The 25992-nt window shown below is 40.9% G+C and overlaps 2 protein-coding genes across 8 annotated transcripts in view; both read right to left on the bottom strand.

The window, feature by feature from the left end:
- Positions 1 to 96: 96 nt before the first annotated feature.
- On the bottom strand, positions 97 to 15182 carry ctcf (CCCTC-binding factor (zinc finger protein)). 2 transcript variants are annotated; one of them, XM_028431170.1, is made up of 16 exons: positions 15013 to 15182; positions 11640 to 11820; positions 11372 to 11517; positions 11148 to 11267; positions 10856 to 11035; positions 10459 to 10668; positions 10215 to 10377; positions 9305 to 9475; positions 9074 to 9207; positions 8874 to 8994; positions 3229 to 3378; positions 2983 to 3143; positions 2537 to 2719; positions 2323 to 2455; positions 1999 to 2241; positions 97 to 1184 (listed from the first exon to the last, which is right to left on the bottom strand). In XM_028431170.1, exons 2-16 carry the CDS (start codon positions 11806 to 11808, stop codon positions 940 to 942), a joined length of 2529 nt encoding a protein of 842 aa, XP_028286971.1. In that variant the 5' UTR covers positions 11809 to 11820; positions 15013 to 15182; the 3' UTR covers positions 97 to 939. The 2 variants fall into 2 exon arrangements, with proteins under 2 accessions (XP_028286971.1, XP_028286972.1); XM_028431171.1 differs by lacking the exon at positions 11640 to 11820.
- A 508-nt stretch (positions 15183 to 15690) lies between these two features.
- The window catches only part of ripor1 (RHO family interacting cell polarization regulator 1), a 67246-nt gene continuing 56944 nt past the window's right edge, over positions 15691 to 25992 (bottom strand). For 4 of the 6 annotated variants that reach the window (XM_028431168.1, XM_028431169.1, XM_028431165.1 and 1 more), the window contains exons 16-24: positions 25140 to 25267; positions 24069 to 24195; positions 23858 to 23993; positions 19871 to 20020; positions 19632 to 19790; positions 19353 to 19549; positions 18780 to 18863; positions 18603 to 18693; positions 15691 to 18221 (exon numbers count right to left, since the gene is read on the bottom strand). In XM_028431168.1, coding sequence (XP_028286969.1) covers positions 18124 to 18221; positions 18603 to 18693; positions 18780 to 18863; positions 19353 to 19549; positions 19632 to 19790; positions 19871 to 20020; positions 23858 to 23993; positions 24069 to 24195; positions 25140 to 25267 — 1170 coding nt within the window. In that variant the 3' untranslated portion in view covers positions 15691 to 18123. Of the gene's footprint in view, positions 18222 to 18602; positions 18694 to 18779; positions 18864 to 19316; positions 19550 to 19631; positions 19791 to 19870; positions 20021 to 23857; positions 23994 to 24068; positions 24196 to 25139; positions 25268 to 25992 lie in introns of those variants that run through there. The other 2 variants (XM_028431167.1, XR_003672231.1) reach the window with 2 other exon arrangements.

Raw genomic sequence — 25992 nt, 5'->3', positions numbered from 1 at the left:
CAGTTATGCCTTGTCTTAGCACAATGTGATTAACATGGACCAACAGGGAGAAGTTCAACAGTATTAAAAGTTGTCAAAGGAAGACAAGAAGGCTGCTTTGTTGTAAATACATACAATTTACTAGCAGTTTGTTTTTAGATGGTGCAAACAGTCTTACAGCAAATACTCAGAAACTTCTTGTTCCTCTACAGGTGAAAGAAACACCAACTGTTTACAAGAGAATGATCTAAACCAACAGTGGCAACTACAGACCAGACCAAAAATGCAAAACAACATCACAGCAGACACATAACAGAACAGGATATATATATGGTTAGAAAGGGGGTAGTGATTGAAAGTGTTGCTTGGAAGCATAGCACAGTGGACGAGATACATAACAGAGAACATATTTCTCTGTTATGTCAGAAAGCAGCCAACATATATTCCAATACTGACATATCTGATGGGCTGATGAATGTCCTTAGGGATCTAGTATTCACTGTACATGAGCTGACAGAGTTGTAACTTAACTAGAAAAAACATGATGATCGCTGTTTTTTTAACTGCCTCCTCCAAAGTCTAAATATGTGGCAAAGCAACATAGAGAGGTGTGTTTCTGCCTGAACTGCAGCGTATGTGTAGACCAACACAGGATGTGGCTTTGGGTAGGAACAAGAAGCAACACAAATTCATTCAGAAGACATTTAAACAAATGCATTTACAATACCTGTATATGATGAGGGATCTGGTAAGTGCGTGCATGTGTTTTTAGTATACTTTTTACATAGCTAACATGTGCAGGTATCTACTGCGGCTTCCTTCTTGTTTGTGCTATTTCTGTTTAGGCAAATGGCTGCAAACACGCAAAACATGGGGCAAAAGCAGAATATGTGAAAATATTAAATGTGCACTTGCAAATTCTAGTTGTAGTCCGGCTACATGTGATACTGTGTTTCACGTTCACCGGTCCATCATGCTGAGGATCATCTCAGGTGTCAGGTCTCCATTAGCAGCAGCTGCTGCAGTTTCCTCATTTACACCCAATTCAACAGTCTCCACCCCTTCATCTTCAAGCCCCACTCCCTCCACTGTTAGGGCCACTCCCTGCCTTGTGGGAGTTGTAGAAAAATCACCCTCCTCCTTCTTCACTATGATGTTCTCCACAGCGCCCGTGCTCTCATCCTCCACCTGAATGATGGCAGCAGCTGCAAAACACAACACAAGACACTAGCATTGCATTTCCACGCAAACATTACAGCAATAACTTTACCATCACATAAAAGCAAGACATAAAGCTATATTGCCATATTAAAATTCTTTTAATTGAATGAAAATAGATGAAAATAAACAAAATCCACCACCGCTTTGAATTGCTTCAGTTGTTCATAAGATGTTCTGAAGTTCTGTGAGGAAAGATAAATATAAATGATGCCTAAACTAGGGCTCAACATGTTGTGAGTTTGCCCAAATCTGCTCTTTGTGTTGATCTGCTTTTCTTTGTAGGCTGGACCAATCTGGGGGCCAGATTTATTGGGCACTTTTCTGCCATGTTTACCATTTCTCTGCTGTTATTCTTGCTTCAGTCAGAAACATTAACATGTTTAGAAACATATAAAGACAACAGCTAGCAATGATCCAGCAAAGACTATACAGGTTTATTACAACTCGCAAGTAGCAACTGGACCTGACCTGTTGTGACTTATGAGTAGTTAAAGTGTATTATCTAAATTTACATTATAATATTTTTTTCTTTTGGATCCCACCTTGTCCAGGCATCTTTAGCCCTCAGGCTAGCTATTGACAATGTTACCCTAGACCCAAGGTCAAGAAGAGTCTGCACTTTAACTCTCAAGTACAGGTAACCTGAGGCAGCCAAGACTAAACCCAATGGTTGTGAACTACACAGTGGTATATGAGCTATGTGATACCATGTAAACCTACTTGAATCACAAGACTGAAATAGTTTTTGACAAATGCAGCTTTCAAAAAACATTGTTTAACATCAACATTTATTCTCACCCGAAACAGTTGTTTTGGTAGTTACTCTGACAGACTTGCTGGGTATTGGAGGCTTAGGGGCATTCTTAGGGGGTCGACCCCGTTTCCTCTTGACTGGCGGTTCCTCAGGGGCCGGTACTGGGATGGCAACAGGGGCCTGGTCTAGTTCCATTCTCTCTGGATCCTCATCATCTTCCTGCAGCATTGATGCATCTTCCTCACCTTCGCCCTCTTCCTCCTCATCCAGCTCAACATGTTCATCCTCTGAATGAGAGGTAATACAAACAGGTGTTAGATAATCCAAATTAAACAGTGTATTGCCCACAACTGCAGACAGTTTCTCACCACTGTCATCCTCATCTCTCCTGCTCCTCATCTTCCTCTTTCTTCCTCTCCTCCCCTTTTTTGGGGTCAGAGCTCCATTCTCAGCATCTCCCAGCTCACCGTTGCAGTTTTCAGAATGACGGGCCATGGTGTTCTAAAAAGAACAGACTGTTAGTCTATTAACCTCATGAGAATTTACTTCAGATGTGACAAGTAGAAAGATAGGTGCCCTTACTCTGCGAGTAAATGTCTTGTTACACTTGGGGCAGACAAAGGCAGTAGGGACAAAGTTGGGGTCATGGTAACGTTTGAAGTGCATATCCAGGAGCTGCTTCTGCCTAAAGGTCTTTTCACACTGGCTGCAAGCATATGGTTTCTCTCCGGTGTGGGTTCGACGATGCATTACCATATGGCGCTCCTGGACACAGCAGCATAAGAGACAATGGCATGTAATCAATCTCAAAACCCACACATAAAAAGCAAATACATAAATATGAACAACAAAGTCACAGAACATCTGTAAATCAAAACCCATTCTGTGAAGGGGTATATCTGTTGTTTGCTACAGTACATAAAGCTAAACTAAGTGATGGTGACTAAGGTAACCATAACCCACAAATCCATGTAGTGTTGTTAATGGTCAAAGTACCAACATTTTCAATAGTTTCACTACAAACAAACCTGGCGGCAGCAGTAGTCACACATGTCGCATTTGAACCTTTTCTCATTCTTATGAGACTTCTGATGCTGGATGAGAGCGTAACGCTCATGAAAGACAGCATCACAGTAACGACACTTCTTTCCAGTCTCGATAAATGAGTGCTGCTTACGAAGATGGACACCTATTGATACACACAAATCACAACAGAAAAAATTACAACAGATGATACAATGGCTCATTTTTCTGATAAATTTTTAATACGTTACCCAAATCACTCTTCCGTGCAATGACAGTGTCACAGTGTGGACAATGGAATTTAGCCACATTTTCTGTGTGTTTCTGCAGAATGTGCATCTTCATGGTTCCACTCTGAGTAAAACGGGCATGGCAGATGTAACACTCATAGGGTTTCTCTCCTAGGAAAAAGAGTTAGTATAATGAAGTCTAAGAGATACAATAATAGAGGTAAACCACAATAGCCATGTCTCAATTCAGGGGATGCATCTTTTGAAATCCACATTGACGATGCTGTCAAGTTTAACGCTAATTTATGCACGGGTACGATATCGCACCCCTGCATAGCCCTCTACAGCGACTGAGCGCTACTTGATGCACACCTCCAAAATAGTGTACTACAGGTTGAGACAATGCAGACTACAAGCACTGTGACTGGTTGGTTTGGTAGCAATGTATTTCCATTATTTCGGACTAGCTTGTGATGCGCATATCCCCTTTCCTATAGCAAAGGACACAATAATTGTACCTTGCAAACAACATTTTCTACCATCAAATACAGTGAAGTTCAGCAGGGAAATACATGTTTTAATTAAAGTCCTATTAGCATATATATCTGTTCAGACTCGGGTCCATAGCAGTACTGTAAAATTTTGTCCACATTGCATAAAGTATATGGGTAGTACTGCATAAAACACAGCGAGTTCCTTTGTAATGGCGAATGGTCAACTTTGAGGCCACGCCCCCGCCACACGGTAATACTTTTGAAAGAGTGTTGGAATGCGTCTATTCCCTATGGTGTCCTGAGTGGACACAGTGAATTTCAGCTCAATTGCATAAAGTATGCGAGGCGTGAAAAGTTTTATAGCAGGGTCAGAAATCGCCAAAAATTACAAAAAAAATTAAAGCTGGAAGCAGCGATGACGGGCCCTCGCAGCCCTTGCGGTCTGCTGGACCAGCAGCCGCCACCTCTCCATATGGTCCCACGAACTCTCTCCCCCCGGTGCCGGCAGGAGCTGTGGTGTGCAGGGCAGAAGAGTACAGCAAAACACACATGTACAAAAGACAGGTCCTCCGGCCAGTAGGTGGCGCAGTGACTGTAGCACTGCGCCACCAGTGACTGTAGTTTCCTGGCATGAGGCGACATATCATCGTTCCAATTTTCATGGCTGTAGCTGTTAAGCTGAATATTTTTAAATTCCAGGGGGCGCTGTAGAGCCATTTTCCAAGTCACTGTCGTGGCGACAGTTTCAGATCGCCATTTTTCGCGAACCAGACCTGTGTGCAAAATTTGGTGAGTTTTTGAACACGTTCAGGGGGTCAAATTAGCGGCGAATGACGCGGAAGAAAAAAAGAGAATAATAAAAATTAAAGCTGCAAGCAGCGATGACGGGCCCTCGCAGCCCTTGCGGTCCGCGGGACCAGCAGCCGCCGCCTCCCCTATTGTCCCACGACCTCTCTCCCAGCTGTACCGGCACGAGCTGTGGTCTGCAGGGCAGAAGAGTACAGCAAAACACACATGTACAAAAGACAGGTCCTCCGGCCAGTAGGCGGCGCAGTGACCGTAGCATGTCAGCATGTCAATCTGTGCAGTGTCCGATGTTAAGCATGACTGTAAAGTTTCATCCACATAGGATGAAGTATGTGGGAGATACAGCCACAAACACATCCATTTCCTGTGCATTGGCGAAGGGTCAACTTTGTGGCGGCGCCACGGCCAGACCGTGTGACGAAGTGCTGCGTTTTTGATAACTGTTGGTCCCTAATGCCTTAAGAGTAAGCAGACCAAGTTTCAGGCGGATTGGAGAAATCCTCTAGGAGGAGTTCGTAAAAGTGCGGGGAGTGAAAAATGCAAAATGGCGCAGGTATTGCAAAATGGCGCAGGTATTGCAAAATGGCGCAGGTATTGTAAAATGGCGGACTTCCTGTGCGTTTTAGAGGATACCTCCAAGAGACTTTTTTTCTTGTCTAGAGGTGATACATATGCGTACCAATTTTCATGTCTGTAGGTCAAACGGGGAAGCAGATCTCATTCAAGGGGGCGCTACTGAGGCATGTGGCCACGCCCAAATATGACGATGAGGTGATATGAAAAGGTGCACAGGGGCTGATGTCATGATAGAGTAAGAGGCAGGTAGGATGAACAAATCAAGAAACACAGCAGCTTTCTCTATGGTGGCGAAGGGGCACCTTTGTGGCGATGCCCCGCCCACACGGTGTAACATCGAGCTGCGTTTTTGATAACTTTTGCTCAGCCATGTCTTCAGAACCAGGTGACAAAATCTCAGGTCCGTCAGAGTATTTCCCTAGAAGGAGTTCGTTCAAATATGAGGTGTGGAACATGGATAATCAGCCTGAACACAATTCATACTGCCAGTAGGCGGCTCTTGCACCATTCGGTGCTCGGGCCCTAATTAAAGCTGCAAGCAGCATTGCGGGCCCTCGCGCAACTTGCGATCCACGGGGCTATCGCTGTCTTTTCTCTTATGCTCTTGTCTCCTATACTCTCCTGTCCTATGCTCTCCTCTCCTCTCATTTGCAGACATGTACAACAAACACATGTTTACAACCAAACTTTCCTGCTACCAGTAGGTGGCGCTATGACCATATCATCCTATTAGCATATATATATCTGTTCAGACTCGGGTCCATAGCAGTAGTGTAAGATTTTGTCCACATTGCATAAAGTATATGTAGTACTGCATAAAATGGAGCGAGTTCCTTTGTAATGGAGAATGGCCAACTTTGAGGCCACGCCCCCGCCACACTTCAAAGAGTTTTGGAATGCGTCTATTCCCTATGGTGTCCTGAGTGGACACAGTGAATTTCAGCTCAATTGGATGAAGTATGCAAGGCGTGAAAAGCTTTGTAGCTGGGTCACAAATAGGCAAAAAATGGCCACAAAAGTCAAAATGGCAGACTTCCTGTTGGGTTTGGAGGGGGGGTCCAAGAGACTTTTTTGTGCGTCTGGAGGTGGTACATATGTTTGCCAATTTTAATGCTGCTGTGTCAAACTGACCAGAGGGGCTACGCGTTAGGGCAACAAATACAGTGAGTTCCTTTGTAATGGCGAATGATCAACTTTGAGGTCACGCCCCCACCACACCTTAATACTTTTGAGTTTTTGAATGCGTCTATTCCCAATGGTGTCCTGAGTTGACACGGTGTATGCGAGGCGTGAAAGGTTTTGTAGCAGGGTCACAAATTGCCAAAAATGGCCAGAAAATTCAAGATGGCGGACTTCCTGTTGGGTTTGGAGGGGGGGTCCAAGAGACTTTTTAGTGCGTCTTGGTGTAATACACAGGTGTACCGAGTTTTATAATTCTACACAAAACAGGCCAGGGGGGCAGGCAGAAAAACCTATGAAAACACAACATTTTGTGTAGCCAGTAGGTGGCGCTCTGTCAAAGCCTCAATATTGTTGTATAGATGTGTTTATGGTCAGACTCTGTTCATACATGTGACATTTGGTACAGATCGGACAGTAAACACAGAAGTTATAGCGACTTCCTGTTTCCTGTGAAATTGCCAAACTTTGAGGCCACGCCCCGGCCACACCGTCAGACTTTTGTAAGAGTTTTGGAATGCGTCTATTCCCTATGGTGTCCTGAGTGGACACAGTGAGTTTCAGCTCAATTCGATGATGTATGCGAGGCGTGAAAAGTTTTGTAGCAGGGACTTTTTGCGTTTCAAAAGTCAGCAAATTTCAAAATTTTTCGGGCGAATGAATTTTTCTACCAAGTTTGGTGAGTTTTTGGGCATGTTAAGGCCCCCAAAAATGTGATCAAGGGGGGGGGGATAATAATCCTAAGGGTTTCAATAGGGCTCTTGCACCATTCGGTGCTCGGGCCCTAATAATCCTAAGGGTTTCAATAGGGCTCTTGCACCTTTCAGTGCTCGGGCCATAATAATAATCCTAAGGGTTTCAATAGGGCTCTTGCAGCATTAGGTGCTCAGGCCCTAAATATAAGCACTGCAGCTCAGAGCAGCATGTGATTACTGCTGGTGTTCTGGTGCCTGACATCCTGCCTGCTTAGTCTGGTTAATGCAGAATGGTGTGTATTGGCACGACATAATAGAACCAACACTTTTCTTTAATGGAGCAGAGCATAGGGTTGCTTCTGGGAGAACTAGAACGGCAGTGATTAACAGTGGGTGTCGCATAGAGTATACTATGTGATGTAAATCTGGATCTCCTGGGTTAGGCACAGCTATCTACCCAAGTTTCTTGGAGGCAGTTTTTATCTGATGGTCCTCCATTAACTGCTTATCAAATCTGTTAATGAGGTACTCCAACCAAGCAGTTACTACACCTGTAAGATGTGCACCCCTCTACCTAAACTGCCTGGCAGTCCGACTTTAAGAAAAAAAGGGAAAAATATTGACTTGGTGATTTTCCCATTACTTTCTACAGTATCTAGTAGTCTTCCACAGTGAGTCACTATTTATGTTCTTCGCTACACACTACAGTCAAGCGGACAAAATTGATTCATCACTATGAGTTTTAGACATTTCTCTGGTCCGGCCCCAATTTGTACTTGATGTGACCTTTTCAGACTACAAAGGCTTTACAGATGTCTGAAGGACCCTGAATTGAGACACACCTCAAATATGCCAAAAGTACAGTTTTTTAAAACAATATTGTCACTTAATAATAGTGAAAATGATGACTGTTGGTGCTGACAATTGGAGTTTGACAAAGACTCCAGAAACAACAAGATGCAGAAAAAAAAACGTGTAAAACAAGTGTTCCACCAGGACTGAAGCAACGTACCCCTGTATTAGTACAATCCTAAAAGCATACGCTTTGCAGAAATTGATAAGGAAGTGTACGTAGTGGAAAAAGAAATAAGCAGCCCCAGACTTCAGGAAAAACCTGCTGTCTTTTGGGCGTTATGTGACCAGTGTAAAGAAAATAACCCTCATATCCCCTGACAGAAATCAGTCATATGTAATCAACTTAAAGGTAGGGTAGGTTTTGTTAAATTAGTGTAACTTCTCTTTACAATCCGATAGCAACCAATTAGTTACGCAGTTTCGCATTAAAATGAAGAATATTAATCATCTGTGGAAACTATAAAACACTAAAAACATCACCCAATCCTCTGGGTGGACCCTGCGCAGAGTATTGGCTGGTTGTCACTCTCTTCCTGCTTTGCGCCAACCAGAGAGGTACGTGCATGATGGCAAAATTCACAGACAGCAGCTTGTCTTCAGGAATGTGATTGGAGGCGTGGCTTCGGGGTGAGCTCAGTGAGAAAGGGGCGCGTGTTTACTTTCGAAATCTGGCTGACTCTCGCTGAGATTTAAAAATCTCCTACCCTACCTTTAAAATGAGAAGAGCCACATTCTTGTTTCAAAACATGCTAACAGCTTTTGTTACAGCATTTTAATATGTATAACGGTATCCAAGGAGGCAAGACCAGCTGGCATTATCATTCGGGTTAGAGGAAGATTTTCTTTTTTCAAATGTAAGCATTTATATCATAAAAGAATAGATTTGGTCTTCAAAAAGGTTTTTCCCCAAAAGGGACATCTTTTCTTCTCAAAAAGAGGATTGTCTTATAATTGGTGTCATCTTACATTTGAAACAGTAAGATATACCACTAAGAAAAATATATATATATTTCTGTACAATATTTGCCATGAAACAAAGCAGTTAAGGTGTTGGTTTTACCTGAATGTGTCCTCATGTGCCTCTTCAGCTTGTATGTATCCCTGCTGGCATAGCTGCACAGACTGCACTGAAAGGGACGCTCACCAGTGTGGGAACGAATGTGCCGCTTTAATTTGCTCACCTGCAAAAGTCACACAATAATTGTCCACTCTTTGTCTCTGCAAAGTTTGAATACAATTAAGCAGATAAGACTCTCATACCTCCACACTGGCATAGTCACACATGGAGCATTTGAAAGGTTTCTCATGTGTGTGTTTATAACGACGGTGACGCACCAATTCTCCACTGGTCACAAAAGCCATATCACAATCTGTGCACTTGTGTGGACGTGTTCCTGCATACAGAAAAGAACTGTTATCCTGTCATGTACGTGTCATAAACCAATAAAATATTATTCAATTTTTACAAAAATATTAGTAATATGAGTGTACCAGTATGTGTGTTGAGATGATTTCTGAGGAGGGTGACGGTCCTGAAAGCTCTTCCACACAGGTGACATTTGTGAGGTCTCTCATCAGTGTGGCTCTTCATGTGCCTGTCCAGGTTGGAGCGCCTTGGGCACGTATAGCTGCACAGCTCACACTGAAACGTCTTCTTTACTCCTAACATATGACAATGATACATACAAGCCTTAAATTCAGAAGCAGTGTCCCAAAGCTATTGCATCAGCATGGAACTATAAAACATTGTATTTAGAGTGTTTTTTATTTATTTATATCATTTGTAACATTAGCAGTTGTTGAATGATGCCTACACTTGTATCTGAAACTGCAGGCAGCCTTTTTGCTGTGCCTGCTGTGGAACAAGTCCTCTCGATTTGTTTCTTGCTTTCAAAGCTTATTATGCTTACTTGGTCACTCCAGTTAACATACACAATTTTTACTGTTCCCTTGCCATAGAGACTGAAATGGAAACATGAACAAAAGCCCCTTATACACAATTGGTGGGCTAAAAAATACATTAAGCATTAACAAAAATTCTACTGTTGGGAACTGCTGTTCAGGAGTGATTCCAGCACTGCATATTTTTTAAAATGTAGTCCACTGCAGTCAATGAATGTTACAAAGAATGTTGTAGTTCTGTAACTGTAATTCCTTAAATGTGCTATGACGTGACCTACAGAAGCTAAAACCAACAAAAGACAATAGCAAATGATACATCATTTATAAGCCACCTGAATTGGCATCAGAGACTAAACTCATCAGACAATCATTACTATTGTTTTCTTCTTTACCACTTATAAAGCTGTGATGCTGTTGTGATAATAGAGAGAAAAAATTGTTATTTTAACAATATCCTTTTCAGTTGGTGGTACTGTATTGGCCAACAGCAATTTCTTACCTTTCTTCTTGATCTTGGTAGGTTTAGGTGGTTTCATACTGCCAACCACTTTTTCTGCATTAACCTCAGACAAAAGGCCCTCCTGTTGTTCCTCTTCAAAGTCGTAGACACTGACATCCATATCTTTATCTCCTTCAGCATAACGCAGACGACTCTTTTTACCCTGTAAAAATGGTGAGATCATTTTAGTGGAGAATCTCATATCAATGCCTAACAAAGATAGTTATAAAGCTCAGCAACTTGCCTTTTTGGTCTTTTTAACAACTCCAGATGGAGGCTGATAGTCTGGGTCTTTAGACCAGTTCGGGTCATCATTTGGAGGCTGAATAGGCTCATCATCCCCCTCTAGTAGCTGGTTCCCTACCTCCTCATCATCCTCTTCTTCAAGGTGGCCTTCTGCATCATCCTCCTGTTCTACTGTCTCCACCTCTCCATTAGCACCAACCTTAACGACCTAAACAAATGTATTCGTTGTTTAGCCAGTTTACATAAACATTGTGGGCTTCTGTACATGCCCCTATAGAAAAAGAGGAGCTTTGGCCTTGGAACAGTATATACAACTACTTGAAAATGATATCCAAGTACATCAAATATCCAGCCATGCATTAGTACCAAAGTTATTAAAACTAAACTCTGACAACCTGAAATCCTTCCGGCAATGGCAGGGTGTGGCAAATGACAGGATCTCCATCCTTTGGCATTGCAGTAGTGTCTACATAGGTGCCTTGCTGCAGGTCCTCCACAGTGGCGGCAGAAACAGGTACCTGGACCAGCTGGAGCTCCCCTAGGCCCAAAGCTGCCTGCTCTTCCATGTTTACCACCTGAAAAAGAGGAAACAATGGTCTATATGCATGGGGAATATACAGGTACAATGTTTACTAGAACCAATGCAAGACTTGGGAATGGTTTTCTAAGTATCAAAAAAGCACTTACCTGTAGGGTGATGATTTGACTCTGGTCCACTGTTGTCACAGTTGCTTGGTGAGCAGCACCTCCTACTCCTCCAACCACACCCACTGTAGCTGATGACCCTCGAACTGCAGCATCTATTGCCTGCAAATCCACAACATTGGATGAAGACACAAACACTAACAGGCATTTTTGGTGTCTTGTACACACTCATTTGAAAAAAACTAGGCAACACATAGTGAGCTTACCTCAGTCTTCATCTGCAACATGGTGGGATCCAGTGAGTCCATAACCATCATTTCAACCCCTGCTCCTCCTTCCACACTTACCCCTACCCCAGCTTCCATCAGTTGGTGTTGTGACTGGGCAGCTGCTACTATTCCTTCCCCATGGCCTAAAACACAAAAATGGGAAGCAAATAAATCACCGCATCCTCTACAAAAATTACCCTGCTTACAATGTAATTATACACTTAAATTTAATAATGACACAATTTCACATCTTAATAATAAGAACCTTGTTCCAGTACAACTTCAGTTTGTGCCTCTACCACTCCCCCGGCCTCTGCAGCTTGCTGGAGGAGGTCAGCTACTATGGCATCCTGGCTGTGAATGGCCTGGATAGATGGGAAGTCCCTGCTGGGAACGTCTACCACCCCGACACCCTCTGTTGGCCCACCGTCCATTCTAGGTAGGAACTAAAATATGATGTGTAAAGAGACATCTGAGTATTATGCTATCCAAGATGTGTCAAACCAGCCTATCAATTGGTGCCTTTAAAACAAAAGGAGAGAATGACCTAACCAGACAATATGTGTCAGACTCAAAGCTCTCCCCATTCTTGCTGCTGCTAAAGATGACTGATGGGATTAAAAACAACATTGTGTATAATGAAGTGAAACACATACATATGTCTATATCAGCATATGTACTTGTTTATGTGAAGCTGCTACTACTACTACTGTTACCTGGAACTGCAAGGATAGATTGACTGTAAACATTATTTTGTAGCCTGGTGTGCAGTCTGAAGAACAGCTGTATCAGTGACCTCCCCCTTGCTTTACTGAGCTCTAATCAAATGTCTGCAATCTGTCCCTGCCAACCTTAAAGAAGGAACATGGATATATTACACATTAAGACATTTTCCATATTCTGTCTGTACATCTCTGTTTACAACTATTCTGCTCACCTGAAGGTCCAACCAGCTATATATAATATATAATTAATATATATATATATATATATATATATATATATATATATATATATATATATATATATATATATATATATATATATATATATATATATTTCTATTAAAGTCCTTCAATTGTATCTCTCTGCTTTACTCTTCAGCTTAAGTTAAAGCTGCACAAACTATTTTATTTGGTGGTCTTTCCACTGGTGTAAGTAATAAAAGACAAAAAATAGTGAGTGGGAGTGTGTAACTAAGGCTGTAAACGCAGCAGGATTGGAACATCTTTCAGTGTAATTACTGGCTTTACAGGAACAGCAAAGAAATAGGAGTATAGCAACACATATATGATACTGTAAATGCCATTTCAGCAGAGGGATGCACACTTACAGATATCAAAAGAAAGTGGTTTGACAATAAAAATTGAGGTAAAATAGGGTATCTCTTGCAAAAGCAAGAGTGAAAATGTATTGTTCAATTGACGGATGATATTTTCAACCACAAACTAAATAATCAATTATAGAAATTCCTCTAGAATATAAAATAATTTGAATTTGATTGCATTACGCGTTTCTGTGTTCCTGAAAAACGTGTTTCAATGCAGTGAGCATATTTTTTAAATAAATATGAAAACGTTGAATCTTGATTTTTCTTGAAAATTTGATCTCACATGCTTGTTCTTATTTTGATTATGCAACACTGTTCTTCTAAGTAAGAATGACAGTGCATTTCACTTCATGTGTGTGATAGATGTGAGCCATGCAACCGAGCACTCGTTGGTATATGTTAACGTCTTCATGTGACATAAACAAAGAAAACCTATTAGATTACTTTGGATTTAGGTATTGGCAATCATTTTAGGGCATATGTGGGCAAATTAGGTATATGGTTTTGTTTCGGCATTTGGCTGTAAATCATAAGTCCTCAAACTCATTACATTTTGTTTTTAAATTTCGGGGAAGATATCTTGATGTGTAAAGGCGAGTTTAGGTACTTTGTAGTTTGGCACTGTTAAATGACAGCGTTTGCATGGTGGTATGCACATTCTCAGGACAGGTGCAAAATTTGCGTGGCGGTGCACGCAAATCCATGCAAAGCTGAATGCTTTATACATCCCAAAGTGTGCGTGGAACATGGCGCACGCATCCTAAGTACGTGAGGCCTCAGAGCTTTTAAGTATTACTGTGATAGTAAAATTACGAAAATTGGACACTTAATATCCAGATTCTTAAATCAGAACATTATAACACTTGAGTGTAGCTTGAAAGGTTGAGAACCGTTTAGAATTGTCTATATTTTTGCATCATTACAAACATCAGCTAATTTTCACACAAGTCCTGACAAAATATCCAACCCCAAAAACATCCAGGTAAAGAAATGTGCAAAATAAGTACACATCAGATTATAGTAACTGCAATTAACTCTACAAAAATAAAACGCGCATTTTCAGATTTTAGCTGCACAGTGGTTCGTGTACCGGTAACTTAGTAAGTGTAATGGCCAGAAAGTAAGACAGCTGTCCAGTGATGTTGTCGACAATGCATGAAATCTGTGTAAGAGTACCTGTCTTTATGTTGCTATGTGGATGGAAGTTGAGTAGGCTGGAGTAAATGCTGTCATAGACGGCATAGTAATGGCACATGCCACCTCACTGCACTACATACATATGTGGTATTTTTGTAGCTCTCCAAGGCGAGTCGTAGAGGGAGCTCTTTGCTAGAATATATATCTGGGGCTATGAGGCTCTAGGTGGGCTTAGAATAAGACAAGCGGCGACGGGTGCAACAACTCCCTGTCTGACTGCAACGCGATGAGCTAAAAAGAAGACAAATGCGATACTCGAATACAAAAGGTAGCTGAGTTTAGAAGAACACTAATTGTGCATTTCGTTGTGAACCCGTGGCCTTTGATCATTGCGGCTCGTTTATCTGTGAATGCCTAGTCATTCTATTGTCGGCGCTGGCCTCAACATTCCGTGTGTGTACGTTGCTACCAGGAAAACTAGCTACATTGACTTTTAGTTCACAAACGGAATATGCATCAAATACCAGTGCGGTCAAATGGACGCCTAAAGCAAATACATGCTCGGGTCATGTTTTGGACTCTTTGTGTACTTTAGTTACGTTAGGTGGGGATAGCCTTAACCTGTGCTAGGTTAATGTAGCATTAACAAGCAGCTTTCTTCAATTTGGGTCTGGTTGAAGGTTATACAACTTGTCAAAAACTCCAGCAACACCGGCGTCATCGTCGACAAGTCAAGTGTGTCTGTTCCGATTCTGTGTTTTCGTGTGTATAATAATGTTTATTCTATTCTGAGTATGTTAATCCACAGAAGCTAACAACAGCAGTGGGCGTTAAGTTAAACGGGCCAGTTCCGTCTCGTCAAGGCTTGTAAAGACGGGAAACAAAGAAGAGAGAAGATGGACGCCTTGGCCTAAACTCTCCAACCAAATCGACGAAGTATTCGCAATATATCCTCGATTATGTATTCACAGTTTGGCATGAAACACAACAGACTGTGTATACGTTTGATTTAACTTTGGTTATTTAAACGTATTTTAACAGGTTTTTCAATAACGATAGAGGGAGACAAACACTCTCCGAGCAGCTCGAACCCAGAGCCCCATCGTGACACCTAGAGGCCGATTAAAGATCCTGCAAACTCCCCCTTATCAGAAAAGTAGTAATACTTTACCCGTTTTAGTGTGTTTTCCCTCTCGTTAAACTTGGTCGAAAGCACGGAGTCTGTGTTACAAAGTTTAACCGTCTTGTGGAAAAAGCAGGCTTCTTCGCAGTTTGTTTTAATCCCTCTCCCTCTTTAGCAGAGTAGCTTCTGCCACAAAATGGCAGTTGGGAGCTCAGTGCGCCTGTGCGGCCGCTGGGGGGTGGTGTCGAAGCTGCTGCAGACACCCTGATTGGCCAGGAGGGGCGCCCGATGGAATACACTGAGGCTCATTTATCACAGTGTTATGTGAGGGATGCTTTCACTCTCCTCGGAGATATGACCTTTATAACACAACTGTATGGATTTAAGTTCTTTAAATAAAAAGAAGAGGAAGTGTTAATATGCAAAATATAAAAATAACAAGGAGAAGCTGAAACCCACATAAATCTTTATTCACTGATTTAAAAAAATAAACTGAATGGAATATAGGCTACAGGTATTCATCAGATAAAAATCAATGCATTAAAGGTCTGATTTAAGTCCTCACGATGTACCTGCACATGTGAGCTGATCCTAAATAAATGCAGCATATTATATTCTGTTTCCTCCATGTAAAATATTAGTGACAAGTCTTCCTAAGAAAAGTGCAAGATGAAATATGTGTGTGTGAACTTGCCACGAAATAATGAACAAAATGAATGGCACGTGAGACAATCTATAAGCACATTTTAATGGTTTGTATATATTTGGCATAAGAATGGTTAGAACTGTTTTTGAAAAGAAACGAATTCTGCATAAATTTACACTGTTCTTCATAGAGTCTCTTACTATCACACCTTAAGGCACTTAAAAAACTTTGAGAGGTATAGCTGCAGATTTCTGCTGTCGTAATAGTGGTAAATACATTCAGTGTAGTGGCAGCCTTCATATACACAGAGTGAGTCCCTACATGATTACATCAGTCTTATATAACAATTCCAGTAACACTGCATCCTGTTGCTCATAACATCAAAACTGAGCACAAAATACAATTGGGTATTTGTCTTGTCACCTCTCCTTTCTAGCAACTGGAATAATAAAATATCATCTCTATTTAGTGCACAACTGACATGAATAATTCATTATTATCTTTAAATAATCTAAATGCAAGAGACAGGATGGCTAGAGCTTTGAGGAAAAATACTACTGAGAGATGAATCAATGAGTACTAAAATCTCAGATTTCAGAAGTTATATTCAGAATTAGTCTGCATCTATCCATCTTTCACAAATGTCATTTTGACATTGAACTGTAGACCTATATTTCATTTTCAGCCCTGGTCTAATCTTCTGCATAGAGGCCTACATATTAGGCCAACTTTTCAATTCACTTTCATTTACTTGGCACATTGTACATTACTGATCCCTCCAGCTCAAAAGCATATTCTATTGGCAAACTGTACAGTAATCCCATCTGTTTTAGTATATGGCTTTGTCACACTGGGAAATATGATAATGATACAGTTCAAACATTTTAGCAATCCAACTGTTGCTGATTTTTTATAATGTTGGTGTGGAACAATTGTGGAAACTGGTATAAGAAGGGCTGCAAAAACAGCAGCCCAGCAGCTCTGTTAGGCTTTACAAAGGCATAGCAATATTTAAAGCTAAATGCTAATATTGTCACTCTTATAGCCCCACACTGATGTTTAGTTGTCTACAAACTAAGTTTACAATGCTAGTATAAAATCAAACATATAATACAGTGGAGGCTGATGGGAATGTCATTATGACTTTGGTCATGAACAAGTTGGACTGATGATGGCACACAGTAACGTCACCCAACCCATATTGTTTCTGGGTGCCTGGATCATATTTTATGGATCCATCATCGTTGAATGACCAACCTGACTCCTAACTAGCTAACCACCCTAATAATCTTCTGGTGGTTCCTGCAAATATAAATAAGAAAATAAATAAATTCACACGAATAACTTCATAACTTCTATGATAGTAAATCAACACTTTTTTCCTCATTTAAGCGGCCCAGTCCATCGATCGCATGACTGCAGTATTTCCGTCTGCTATTTTTTTTTAGTTCCTGCTCTATCTCAAATGTTTTAACTCACATTATCTTTAACTACTTTAATAGACTGATTCAGAAACCTCCGTTAAAGCAGATTTACAGTGATCAGGGGATGAAAGGCATTGAATGGGTAGTGTTTGTTGTTTGTTGTTGTGTTCTGAGTTAGCTGTGGATATAATTTTAAAGTTGTCTAAAAGGGGCCATTCAAATTGACATGCAAAGTGGAGCCGATGGCTTTAAGATCTACAAAAGCAAAGCCACGTACAGTGGGTAATGTTCTATTTACAGTCATGCTACCTCAAAGAATGAGCTATCCATCCATATTTACTCCAGCTATACTGGTTCATCATGTTCATCAGAGTAACCAGTAAAAAAACACTACAATGTACCACAGAGTTTACGGCAAACAAATGTAACATTCTATTTATGCTTTGAAGTCTTATGCCATATTTTGTACCCGATTATTTTTTACCTGTGGACTTCCTGTGAGTTAAACTGACTCTCCCTCATCTGTTCTATGTGACAGAATTTTTCGCACAGAATAATTTTACCAAAAATATCTATTGTTACCTACATAATAGACTTTAATATAGCCTCCCGAGAGACAACAAAATGTTATTCTTATTATTACTTTTAATTTATTACTATTATTTTTTAAATGCATGCTCATCCTCTGTAACAACATATGCCTCATAAAGCAGTTTTTTGTGGTCTTGAGCACTAAAAAGGCAGTGGAAAAGATTAAAGAAGGCAAATACCTTGCAAAATAATAATAATAATAATAATAATTATGGCATAAGATTAAGCCCACAGATAGATCAAGACCAAGATTATTCCAAATTACCAGAGGTGAAACAATCCCATCCAAATAGGGTTTAAGTGACTTTAAACAGCTTTCTATACTTGATGCATTCTAAAATTTGTGGACAGACAAGAAAATTTGTCTTAGAGTAGTTACTTATATATTAGTGGGATAAGAATTGTTGACATATTGATGTGACTCTGTGTCAATCATATAATCATTCTGGCTTGTTGACTTTGTTGCTGCCCTGTATAGGTGTGTCTTCTTGTGTAGTGTTAGAAAGCAGTACTGGCCATGCTTCCTGGAGTGAGGAATCTTGGTATGCTGTCTTGAGACGTCTCCACATGTCTGTGGGCCATCTTTCCTTCTTCACCTGCTCCGCACAATCAATGGAAGAACAATGAAAAAATCAAAAGAATGAAAGAATGGATGAATTAATAAAAATAAAGTATGAGAAGGTATGCACAGTTCTTAATCAATGTCTTATATCAAAAATATGAATGAATGGAAAGAGAAAAAAGAAAAGTTGTTAGTCACCCAGGTAAGCATAATAGGCACAGTTCATCAAATCAACCCTACCAATGTACACGCACCCTACTGTATTTTTCAATGTTTGGTCATCATTACTACCATTTTCACTATACTTACTATATTACTGAAATTACCAAAAGCAGGTAACATAATAATAATCACATGTTCTCTGCATTATTTTTATTCAGGAAATGTATTGCTGTAATAAGAGGGTTATTATTACCAAGCACCAGCAGTGTTTGTTTAGCAGCATCTCTGACTTCATCCCTGTCGGTCCGGCAAAGGTGCACTAACTGATCAATGCTTTCTTTGGCCTTAAAAACAGACAGAAAGCGGTGGTCAGTATGAAGAAAGCGTATGACACAGTACAAACAAACTGCAGACAGGCTAGTGTTTGTACCTTGAGACAAGCTAAGGCTTTACACCCACAGACTCTTGTGTCCACATTCTCATCTTCTAGCAGTTCCAGACAGCTGACCAAAGCCTATGGAGATAAGGAGAATGCATAGTGTTTACTCTCTCAAGCCCTTTTCACACATCACCTCTGGTTAATTTCCCAAGAATCAAGTTCAGACATGTTTGCAAGTGTCCAGTTCAATCATGCAGCTCACAGTGTGTGGCTGTCTATGCACACTAACAGTGACAGTAGGCACCCCAGCAGTGTGGAGCAGGAACACAGGAGCAGGAAGAGGATTGTTAATTGTTAATAATGAGGATTTGTTGAATTGATATTCAAACTATATGTCATATTTGAACGTAACAAACAAATGGAAAACAATATATGTACAAGCTAGCAGAAAAGCATTGCTAATTCTATGATGGCATCAACATTGTTAGCATACCCTCCTGCTGTTAATGTGTCACTGACTCAAAACTGCATTACAGAAACCTGTGGGTAGCTCCATGGGTCATGGAATCTTTATTCGTGTGTATTTACATGCTGATTGTGTCCTCATAAGGAGGGCCCTCTCACCCTCTCTCTCTGCCTGGGCTGTGCAGCCAGGCTTCTGAGCACAGAGCTGGCAAAGGCTGATACTTTGCCTCGTGGATCTTTCAGTAATTTTGCGACAGCATGAACTCCTTCCCTCTTTAGGCTGCACTCTGCATGATGGCGAAGAGCATGTACAATCACATCCTGGTCACATGATGCCAGGCTCTGCACCAAACACACTGTTAAGGGAGATTATTATGGATTATTACAATAAATCAGACATTTGTCATGCAGTTTCCTTGTGTATGTGTGTGTGTGTACCCTCTTCTGCCAGCTCAGTGATGTGTATCTCCATGTCAGTAATGGCATTAGACTCCAAGTAACTCCACAGCTGGAACAATGTTACCATCACTTTGTCTCTATTGCTGCCTCGCCGTGGTAACCTTTGATCCAGCACTCGCTCAACCAGGCACAAGAACACTGGATGAAAATACACACAGGTGTTAACTTGGCACGCTCACTTAAACATGCACTATATACACACATACATGTAGTGGTACCTAAGTCTGCACTCTCAGGCACTATACTGGAATAGTTCGTAGACAGTGTGGCCAGGAAGCTCTCTGCAGAGATGCTGTACACACTGCCATCTTCCACACACTGCTGCCACAATGACACAGCACCCGCACACAAGCCTAGTTGCGGAATCACTGCAACAGAGAAAAACAAGTCGTTAGTACTCTAACTATTCTTTAGTTTTAGGCAAAACTGTGAGCATGTTTTTCTCAGTGCTCAGTTCAGAATATCAGGTGCCTCATGCAAACACACCTCATTTACACCAATAACATAAATAAATAATTACACAAATTTACATAAGTTGTCATACAAGTTTTGTAAAGATTTTTAGTTAGTTTTCACTTCCAGTATGCCAAAGGGGTGCTACCCAACTCACAACAACTGTCCTGTCAAGTTTTTAGTCAGTGCTCATTGTTCCTGTACATTAAGAAACAGCATGGCTACAAGAGGTGGCAATTTAAAAATGAGTTTTTTATTCCGTTTTCCCTGCCACTATAAGCTATTAAGGAGGTCAGGCTCTGGGTCTCTGGTTGTATTTAGGAAGTTTATATTATTTGATCTGTACATTTTGTCTTGCAACAAGATAATGATTTGAAGCATATGTCACTTCTATTGAAGATGTTGATGAAGATTCTCAGTCATCCAGGTCATCATACGTAGAGAAGATTGAAACAAGGCGTCTGGACTTGTAGAGTTTTCTTGAAGACGTTTCGCTGCTCACCCAAGCAGCTTCATCAGTTCTAACTGTTTGGTGGGGAAACATGGTTTATATGTGGTTACAGACCCCTCAGTGGGTGGGTCTGGGTAAAACTTAAATAAACAATAGCACTAAATGTTTCCATACTTACCTGTGATGTTCTGGCTGACTGGGCCAGGTGTGTCTAACGACTGGCTAATGACTATGAAACTGCCGGAGGGGGACTGGTTGACAGCCCTTTGTTCTTGCTGTGAGTATTTGTAAACTTCCTGGGAATGGATGGAATCACTGCATTGTATGTGGTAGAAAGATGATGTCTGAGGCCACCACCTCTGTTAAGGGAAGGTTTTTCCAGCTTAACATAGATGGCTTCCTTGACTCCTCTTTCATACCACCTTTCTTCCCTGTCTAAAATGTGAACATTGTTGTCCTCAAAGGAGTGTCCTTTGTCTTTGAGGTGGAGGTGAACAGCTGAGTCTTGTCCTGAGGAGGTGGCTCTCCTGTGCTGAGCCATTCTTCTGTGGAGTGGTTGTTTAGTTTCTCCAATGTACAGATCAGAGCATTCCTCACTGCACCTTTACGGACCAGTACCTGTTGTTTGATTCACACCACCCACTGGAACACAAACTGGGAGTCATCAGGACCCTGCAGCACAGAGCACAAACTGTACCAACCAGCTCAGAGGGGAAGAAGAAGGAGCAACACCACATCAGGAAGGCCCTGCAAACCTGTGGCTACCCAAAGTGGGCACTCATCAAAGCCACAAAACAAGACCCCCCAACAACAAGAAGAAGGACAACAACTGGCGGAGAAAGAACATCTCCATTCCATATGTGTCAGGAGTATCAGAGAAACTCCGCAGGATCTTCAACAACCATGACATACCGGTCCATTTCAAACCTATGACAACACTGAGACAGAGACTGGTTCACCCGAAGGACAAGATTCCCAGGAAGAAACACAGCAATGTGATATATGCAGTCCAGTGCAGTGAGGAATGCTCTGATCTGTACATTGGAGAAACTAAACAACCACTCCACAGAAGAATGGCTCAGCACAGGAGAGCCACCTCCTCAGGACAAGACTCAGCTGTTCACCTCCACCTCAAAGACAAAGGACACTCCTTTGAGGACAACAATGTTCACATTTTAGACAGGGAGGAAAGGTGGTATGAAAGAGGAGTCAAGGAAGCCATCTATGTTAAGCTGGAAAAACCTTCCCTTAACAGAGGTGGTGGCCTCAGACATCATCTTTCTACCACATACAATGCAGTGATTCCATCCATCCCCAGGAAGTTTACACATACTCACAGCAAGAACAAAGGGCTGTCAACCAGTCCCCCTCCGGCAGTTTCATAGTCGTTAGCCAGTCGTTAGACACACCTGGCCCAGTCAGCCAGAACATCACAGGTAAGTATGGAAACATTTAGTGCTATTGTTTATTTAAATTTTACCCAGACCCACCCACTGAGGTCTGTAACCACATATAAACCATGTTTCCCCACCAAACAGTTAGAACTGATGAAGCTGCTTGGATGAGCAGCGAAACGTATTCAAGAAAACTCTACAAGTCCAGACACCTTGTTTCAATCTTCTCTACGTTCTATTGAAGATCTACTTTTAGGGGAGCGAAATAAAGGCCTTTACAAAACCCTAACATAAATCTGAGTAAAAATATGTGCAGGGTACTAAAGACCTGGGTTCATGAAAAGTTACCATCAAATCTGGAGAAGCTTGAGAGGAGGAGCAAAAATGAACTTGGATTCCTCAGGAGACGTGTTCAGACATGTTGAAAACTACCCCAAGCTAATCCAGACTGTTATCAAACAAAAATGATAAGCAATTGACTATTAGTATCAGAGAGGCTCATAATTTTGCCTTGTTATTTTTGGGAATAGAATGTATTTATTGTCATTCCATTGATAACTATACAAAGAAATGTAATATATATATATATATATATATATATATATATACATATATATATACATATATATATACATATATATATATATATACATATATATATATATATTAATTCAGACCCCCTTTTTTCTCATTTTTTTGTTATATTGCAGCCAATTGCTAGAATCATTTAAGTTATTTTTTTCCTGATTAATGTACACACAGCACCCCATATTGACAGAAAAATACAGAATTGTTGACATTTTTGCAGATTTATTCAAAAAGAAAGTTAAATATGACATTGTCCTAAGTATACAGAGCCTTTGCTGTGACACACATATATTGAACTCAGGTACGTCTATTTCTTATGATCATCCTTGAGATGGTTCTACACCTTCATTTGAGTCAAGCTGTGATGATACTGATTGGACTTAAATATGTAAGCCACACACCTGTCTAAAGACGACCTTACAGCACCTCACAACTGTGTGACTTAAAAATTTACACCTGACTATAGTCACAACTAACATCAACAGACTGACTCCTTTGCAGGAGGAGCAGTGTGGCACCTTTTTCATTTCCAAAAGGTTGATCTCAATAAATGTGGCTCATTAAATGTTGTATGAACCGAGATCCATTAGAAGGGAACTGCCCCAGTAGTTAGAGGAAGCAGGATAGACTGCTGGCAGATAGAGGCAGGTGAGTCCACCTCGCCCCCAGCTTAAGTAGTTATCCAAGTAACCCATAAGGGTAATACTCTGCAGGCTTAAAGACAGGATTCTAGCAAACAGAGAGCTGGTACATTGTCAATTCGCCCTACTTTTTGTCATTCTGTATTCATGTTGGAACTTGCCATCGCTCTGGGTTGATGTACCCTTCCAGACCTACACTCTGTGTTTAGACACAACTGTAGAACAAGTTTAGAACAAAGACAAGATTAGCCAAGATAGTTATGTGTATATGTTAAATATGTTTCAAATTGTTTCAAATATTTTAATATCATTTTTAAGTTCTTCCTTTGCCCACAAAACCTGAATATTTGGACCCTATGAGGCACAGTGGACTACTACTCCAGTATAGCTTTAAATAAAGAATTTGCAATGTTTTTCCAACCTTGACTTCACAGACACAGTTCCCCTAAAACACTATACTTTATCAATGCCAGGTCAATCTGGGCACAGATCAAGGGGGCACTATAAAATATTATAATAACAGTTACACATGCTGTCACTGGAAGGTGTTATTGGCGATAAAGGTAATATTTCAGACACCACTGCTAATCTTTTCTGCATATGGGAGTGCTGACTGGATCTTACTGCACACAAACAGTCAGACATTAAAGGCCATGTGGATACATAATTATTTCTTACCTTCAGTAGGCTGCCTGAGGTGTTGTGGGTTGTCCTTAGTGATGCATCTGATGATTTCAAGGACACGAGCCTCTCTCAGCAGTCTGTCTAAAGCGTACATCTCTCCACACCGCAGAGGGCCAAACATGCCCAAACGCTACAGAAAGACTTGTTAATTTGAAGGCCTCTCCACATCCAATGGCAAATGATTTAAGAGTAGCAGGTCTCCTACCAAAAGCTGTGCACTGCACTTCTTCAGGTGGACCACCAGGCAGCAGTCTAGAGTGAGACAGCCAGTGGTGAGGGGAAAGGTGTGGATGCCTCTGTCCTGCAGAGACCTACTCATATTCAAAACAAGACTGAGTAGATAAAAAAAAACATGATATGTAGTAAAATATAGTAAAAAATACAGAACAGTGCATAATACTAAGACACTAGGAAAGAATGTTTCATGTATTGCAGGTAATCAAGTATGCTGGAGCAGCTCGTTTTTTTGTGGTAGAACCTCTCTGCAGAAGGCTGGGTCAATAAAGATACACAGAGTTCAGTGCATCATGTGCTCTAACAAGCTTACATTTTTAACAATCAGCTCTTGCTTGGGAGGGCCTTATCTAGTGTCCTTGAGGACAGGTGCTAAGTGAAACTCACACAAACAGTGGAAAAATAGTAAGCAAATAGGTAAGCAATAATTTTTACCACCACAATCTCTTCGGCTGAAAACACTGCAACTCACATTTAAACAATTCAGATGTATAAACCGTACTGCAAACCATAGGAAAAAACATTTTGATTTTGGAGTCTTATAATTTAATTCTATCCAAATTTAAACAAGGTACCTGGCTATTCAAACCTGTTCACATGGTAGTATACTGATGGTACAACAGGCTCCACTAGATGGCATCAAAATACAACAATGACTTGTGCAATAATAGTAGTATTGCATGTTTGTTTGCCATGTCTAAAAAACTAGAGCTTTGCAGTATGGTATAGCCCAACTATAGACTACCACCTGCTTCTGTTGTCATCAGGGACAAAAGGACATACACCATCACAAATGGGTTGCCATTGATAAGTTAACTAATATTTCTTTTACTACTGCTGTAGTTTATCTCTTTATAACCCATTCGATGCATCTCTTGAAAGCTCTCAAAACCTATATCGATAGATTTCAGACTGTTATAAGAACGCCCATTGCATTATTTTATCTTAACAGAATATCAGAGTAATTTGACAAATGTTATTATACTATGCCTATACACTATGATGATTAAACATTAAAAACAGCTCATATGTCAGCACTGACCTGCCCTTTCTACTCCGCTCCTCCTCTGCCTCTTCTTCCCATTCTGATGTGTCAAGGAAGTCAAAGCTACCCAGAGCTGTTTCCACAGTGAGGCTGACTGCACTCGGGGATCGGCTGAGGCTACCACCCTACACATACGTATACACACACACATTGGAAAGTGAGTCAAACAACCTAGTCCCACTTAAAAAGGCAGTCACATAGCTGCATACACCTAGTGCATGGTGTCACAGAGAGCTATATATAAATAAAATGTGTACATACATTGTTGCATTTTCAATAGCATGATTCTTATACACCAATATTTTCAATAAACAATCTGCATGGAATTGTTTTGATACAGGCATGTACTTGGTGCATGTCTCTTCAGAGGCTTCTTTTAATATAAATTAATCACCTGAATGTGTGCCTCTAATTTGACATGAAACATTTGTTTTCAAGATTTGTTTTTACCAGTATACTTTTGTATGCCAATACTGTGTAGTATAGCCCTTCTGAAATATGTAGATATGTAGAGAAAATAAATATGTATATGTCGAGAATGGTGCCATGTCAGTGAAACATACTTGCTACTCTGAAGTTGGACAGCTGCACTCCATTCAAGATGCTATACCCTGTGGTTTGATCTTTGTGAAGACGGATTCATAAATGAGCAGGATAATAAGCCCAAAAACACAGTGACGCACTCTCCCTGGGCACCAGGGAGCAATGAATGTCCCTCTCCGTGTCCATGTCGCTTTAACTCCTGCCTGGGCGAGGTCGGGCAGCAATGAGCGTCCCTCTCTGGGGAATGTGCTGGAGCATTAGTATTGTTATTGATGGGGCGCACGGGAGCGGGCTCCCCTGTGCTCTT

Source organism: Parambassis ranga, chromosome 19 (assembly GCF_900634625.1).
Source record: "Parambassis ranga chromosome 19, fParRan2.1, whole genome shotgun sequence".
NCBI lineage: Eukaryota > Metazoa > Chordata > Actinopteri > Ambassidae > Parambassis > Parambassis ranga.
This window is presented reverse-complemented; position numbering and strand designations above follow the sequence as displayed.